The 6000-nt window shown below is 47.0% G+C and overlaps 1 protein-coding gene across 6 annotated transcripts in view; it reads left to right on the plus strand.

Moving 5' to 3' along the window:
- The window catches only part of KCNIP3 (potassium voltage-gated channel interacting protein 3), a 115012-nt gene extending 110815 nt beyond the window's left edge, over window positions 1-4197 (plus strand). For all 6 annotated transcript variants that reach the window (XM_082230442.1, XM_082230443.1, XM_082230444.1 and 3 more), the window contains 2 exons: window positions 1324-1386; window positions 3969-4197. In XM_082230442.1, the coding sequence (XP_082086568.1) occupies window positions 1324-1386; window positions 3969-4016 (111 nt within the window). In that variant the 3' untranslated portion in view covers window positions 4017-4197. The remainder of the gene's footprint in view (window positions 1-1323; window positions 1387-3968) is intronic.
- The last annotated feature ends 1803 nt before the right edge of the window (window positions 4198-6000 follow it).

Here is a 6000-nt window from a genome sequence, read left to right on the forward strand (position 1 = left end):
TGGCCAAGACTGAGGGGCACTGGACTGTCTCACCCCAGATATTCCTGCCTGACAACTGCAGTCCTCAGCTGGGGTATTGCATGCCCCAGAGCTGTACTTACTGTGCATGCCAGAGACTGAGGGCAGTGTCTGACTAACGTGTCCTGTCAGCACAAGGGTTTCTGCTTGCTCAATGAAGCATCCCTGCCACACACCTTCAGATGTGCTCTGGAGGGTTGGGGAACTCCTAGGGCAGATTTAAAGAGAGGAGAGGAAGGAAAGTTCAGTTGCACAAGCAGAAATCCTAGCTGCGACAGGCGGCCTTAATTGGATACCGCCCTGAGGGTTGCATCCAGTGTTTCCCCCCCGGGGGTACTTAAGGGTATGCAGTACCGGCAGCTCTTTTTTTTAGTTTAAAAGTGTGACACTTGTAACAACTTCATGGTGAGCACAGACACCTATTTTTCTAGAAAAAGGGCACTGGTTTCATCCAGCCGTGTCATCTCATCCACACAAGGACTTCCTTTTGTGCAATGGAGCTTGCCCTCCTTTCCTTCCCCTACATGCCCCCCAATCTGTTTGGGAGTTCCCACAACCCTCTGGGACAGACTGGGGGACAGGTGAGTGGAGGGAAGAAAGAGTTCATCGCGCAAGCAGGTTTCCTTGCACAACCCCCAGGTTTTTAGTGTTGCAGCTCCAGCCTTCTGGAATCAGTGCCCAGCTGAAATTAGCCAAGCACCAAGCCTTCTGACGTTGGTTGAAGATGGTTTTTGTTTAAGAAGGCTTTCCCCTGTCATTTTATGGAATAATAAACATACAGTTTTCAAAATGGTTTTATTGCTTTTGTCTTACTGAGTTTGTAATCTTTTGCATTTTATCTTGTTTTGCTGTACATTACTTTGGTAGTAACTTTTTGTGGTTTATAAATCTGCAGATAAATAAATAACTGGTGGAGGCCCCAGGTTCTTACTTAAGGACTTCCTAAGTCTCTGCTTCATGTTTATGAAGCAAGCATTCTGGTGAAGCAAAACTAGCCTCAGCTGGGGGTGGGGGTCGCCGTTTCCTGAGGCTGTTATGTTATGGAAGTTTGAGTGCTGTCCATCAGAGCACATTGGGACTTAACAGCAGATGCTGATTCAGACTGCCAATGGAAGCAGAGCCAGAAGCTGCAGGAAAGGGGAAAGGGAACCTCTCAATAGACTGTCCAGTGGGGCACTGCAGGCACCTCAGGCAGGCTTGCACACCCTGGGGGAGGAGAAGGGTGGGGCAGTGCATTTATAGGGTCTGGACTCTGTGTATCTGACTCAGGCATCTGTTACTCACACAGCGCATTTTGCATTTCAGAAAATGGACAAAAATCAGGATGGCGTGGTCACTATTGAGGAGTTCCTAGAGACTTGTCAGAAGGTGAGCTCAAGAACAGCCCCACAGAATCCTGCAGCAAGAGACCAACAGCCTGGTGCTCTTTTTAAAAGGAGTGGGGGCAGTGTGCTTTTTTATTTTAAAGGTTTAAAGCTTTTCTGTTTAAGGGGTCCAATAAATACCCACTTTCAAGCTGAGTATGAAAATCTGAAATCATTGGGAACACTTCTTATAAAAAATATTTTTTTAATTTGGAGGTGTTGGCAATTCAAAACTGATTCAAAATGACAGTGGAAATGTAGCAGTTGTGCTGGTTTGTATAGTTGGCATGGACACCGTCCAATAGGCACTGACCATGGCTCATGCATGCCCACCAGAGGAAATTCAGCCATCATGCTTGTTGAGGAAATAATCCCTGGATTCCACTATAACTCCATGATCTTCCATTATCACAGTGTTTCCAGAATGTCAGAGAGCTGACACATTTATTGCAGAATTATGATTGGAGGGACACGCTTTCCCTCTTTGTGTAAGGCTTGCCCACTGCATGAGTCACTGATCTGGATTTGCCTCCTGGTTTGTGGATATAAGCCCAGATCAGTGACTTAAGCAGAGATGTAGCAAGCAGCCTCCTCTGATTCTGCTGCCTCTTTGCACTGAAAATTATTGAGCCATCTTGTCATCATCATCAACCTTTTTATTCGACCGTCAGTCAGGAAAAAGTACATTTGTCAATACACAGTTTAAAAAACTCCAAGAAGATTTTAGAACTTAGCCAACACTAAAATGGGCTAAACAAATAGCCCCATATCAATACAGTCAATTTTAGTCTTGCGACGCTTAAAAGCTAAAAAAAGAAATTTGGCCACCAAGGAAGGTATAGCTCTAGTGACGTTATTCAGCAAATGTAAAACCTGGTTTTCTCCGGGTATGAAGCTAGATTGACATAGGAGTGGGTCTATAAAATTTTGTCTAAGCTCTGCATAAGAAGGGCAAGTCAAGAGAATATGTTCGGTGGACTCAACCACACCCATGGCACAATGACAGGTTCTCTGAGCGTATGGTACTCCCCTGTACCTTCCCCACAACATCGCAGAGTCAAGGACATTTAATCTAGCCGCTGTAAGAAGTCTACGGTATTCCACATAGTGAATTTCTGCAAGGTAGGGGGCTGGTATGGTCCGATAAATCTGGTCCCCTAGGAACATCCCTGGTTTTACCTGGGCTATGTCCTCTTGTCTGGCAATGTCACTCAATCTCCGGGAGATCACAGCTCTAGCTTGATTGTACGTCATAGACTCAAGGTAAAGGTGAGACAATCCGCAGGATTGAACCTCGTTAGTGACCTCCCTTTCCCACGATGATTGGAAATCGTCCCTCAATATCAAGGGGGCAATACCCACTGGTTTAAAACAAAGCTTGAGCCATAGCCAGAGCTTCGTCTTCAAGGCCACATACCGTAGAGCTTGCCAGCCAACCTCTAATCTCATAACCGCACCCGCTACCGAGGGGGGAATCCTAAGGATGGCTCTAAGGAATCGTGTTTGGATAGAATCCAGTTTCAAAAAATCCCTACGGGAGCCTAAAGAGATGCCCACCAAAAGAAGGGGGAGGACTTTCATTTGAAAGAGTCTCAAAGCTATCTTCACTGATTGAGCCTGATTCTTAGCGTATAGGGATCTAATCTGGATGGCTGCTTTAGATGCGTTTGCTGTTATATAGTCTCTATGGGCCAGAAAAGACCTATTTGACCGTATTAGTTGTCCCAGATATTTAAAGCAGTTAACCTGCTCTAAGGGGATCCCGTTCATCAACCATCGATGGAGTCTCGGTCGGGCAGAGAAGACCATGATCTTGGTCTTAACATAGTTGGGTTGAAGCTCATGCTGATCACAGTATTCATGTAGAGCTTGCAGCATTATCCTCAGTCCAATAGGGGATCTGGCAAGAAGTGCGGCAGCGTCCGCATACAGAAAAACATTCAGAAATCGGCCTGCTAATTTGGGGGGTGGAAAGCATCATTGGCCATGTGGGTCACCAGTGAGTTAATGTAAAAATTAAACAATGCTGGGGCCAATAGACAAACCTGTCTTACCCCTCTAGTGGTGGTAACAGGGTTGGAGACTAGGCCTTTATTGTCTAGCCTGATTCTCAGAAAGGTGTTTGTATGGAGGCTGATAATCAGAGCCATCTTGTCAGACCTGTTGCAGAGACAAGCAGAAGTACCCATCCCCATCAGAGGCTGGTTGGAGATGCTAAGGCCACAGCAATGAATCTTGCAGGGTGGCTCTGGGCACCCTCCTCTGTGTAGAGGAGTGCTTTGGGCTTCCTTACTAGAATCTTTAATGAGGGTTTAATGTATTTCTTACTGCATGAAGTTTGGGAATTCCTCTAGGATAAGCCTAAAGATGAACTGTGTTCACATTTTTCATCCCAGCCTCGTGTCTGAGCAGTGCTGCTATTGTGCTTGTTCCCAGCTGGCCGGCTCCCCATGGGGACATCTGGTCAGCGCCTGGGAGAGCAGGAAGCTCAGCTTGATGGGCTGCTGGCCTGACCCAGCAGGTGCTCTTCTTAGGTTCCTGGTCAGTCACTCAGACCTCCTCTCTCTCTCTGTCTCCCTGCATCAGGATGAGAACATCATGACCTCCATGCAGCTGTTTGAGAATGTCATCTAGGGCGCCACCGCCAGGGATCCCGCCACGTCTCTCCCGCCCCACCTGCCTCCTTGGCCTGCACCTGGACAGACCTGTCCATCTTTCTTGTGAAGCACACACGTCTTTCCGAGGAAACCAAGAAAACAACCCAAAAACTCTTTTTATATTTCAGGGCGAGGGGAATAAAAGACAAAAAGGGAAAGAGATGCTGTTTGCTTGCAAGATTTGCTGGAAGCTCACAACTGAATGTCTAGGAGCCGAGGGATTGGCGGGGGGGCTGGGGGGGGGCTGGGGGGGTGACTGGGCTCTTACAGGAATCTCTGGTACAGCAGGGAATTGCTCTGAGAGAAGAGACGCCTCATCGGCCCAGGGAAAGATATTTTTCTAGCAGCACATTGGAGAAGGATTCTGCTTTTCTGAGAGTGAATGGCAGCACTTCTCCTCCCCCAAATTTATTAAGCTCCATTTCTCAAACACCAAATCCTTCAGTACTTGAATAGGGCCGTTTTCCCCTTCAGAGTTGTGCTCTTGCACAGCTGCTGTTCATTTCAGCCAGCCTTGAATAGGGAACTACTGTTTTGCACACCCGCCATCCCTCATGGGGGGCCATCTCTGCCCCCACCCCCAGCTGGGCCCTCCTGCTCCACATTCTGCATTTCACATTTCCCCCGCCCCCCACTCTCCCTTCAGCTGAAGTGAGAGGAACAGGAGAAGGATGCACAAGTCGCTCTGGAAACCCTGACTCCTGACTGACTGTGGCCTGCAGTGGCTGTTGGGAGGTGTGCAAGAGCAGCAGCAGAGCTCTCTGGATGTGTGTGAGCTCTGCAGAGTTGCACCACTGCAGGCAAGTCCTTAGATCCTGATCTCCATTAGTCAGTGCTCGGTTGACATATTCTCATGGAAAGCAGGAGGATGGTATAGACTTTAAAGTCCTTGGCCTTGTTATGGCCCACATGCCTCTTCTGCTGCATACACACACACAACCTTTAAAGCAAATTCGAAGCATATTCTTTCCCTCAAAGAATTCTGGGCACTGTAGTTTGCTGTTCCCAGAGTTACAATTCCCAGCAACTCTTGACAACAGTGCCCAGAATTCTTTGAGGGAATGTACTTCAAATGTGCTTTAAAGGCAGAGGGTATACACAGCATATGCAAGTGGTCCCACCAGAGATGTTTTCCACATTGGTCTGCTCCTCCATAGCTCCTGGGCATTTGCAGAGGGCTCTTGGATGCATTCTAGGGCATAGACACAATTTATGCAGGTGGTTGGGATACATTTTACAGGTCATGTAAAATGCATCCTGGAAGGTGTCCCAGAATGTTGAGCAAGCTGCCATTCAGAGAATCCTGACTGCCCTTCCCTGACCTTCCTCTCCCTTAAGCAGAGATGAGTTTAACCCCCCCCCATTTCCATTCTTGTTCCACATCTCTGCCTGCCTCTTGGTTTAATTTAGGGATTCTACCATTACTTTTCACTTTGTACCCTTCTCTTACAAGTTACTGATTTACACCAGCACATATTTGCACTGATCAAATCACAGTGCAAAACAAAAGGAAAGTGAGTCCTGATGTGGTCACATTACAATTCCATTTTGTGGTGCAATTTAATCAAAACACTGATGTCCATTAGTAATTTGTATAGGAAAGGAAAATACCTGAACTGGAACTTGCAGCAAACTCTGGCTTTGCAGGAGTCTGTACAAAGCTCAGGAATCAAAACTTCAGAATGACTGATTGCTTATTCCAGAAACCAGATCAGGGAATCTGGGATGTCAAAACCCAGAGGGAGAGATTTCATGAGCATCCCTAAAAAACCACCATCTGTGCCATAAACCCAAAATGTGACCAGACTCAGCACTTCAAAAAGGACTTGGCCCTACACATTGCAATGTCCATTTCATATTTCTCTCCTTGTTCTCTCCAGACGCAGATGGCCACAGTATTGCTCCCCCTGTCACACATAGAATCGTAGAGTTGGAAGGGACCTTGAGGGTCATCTAGTCCA

This window comes from Podarcis vaucheri (genome assembly GCF_965113315.1).
Source record: "Podarcis vaucheri genome assembly, chromosome: 7".
Taxonomy (NCBI): domain Eukaryota; kingdom Metazoa; phylum Chordata; class Lepidosauria; order Squamata; family Lacertidae; genus Podarcis; species Podarcis vaucheri.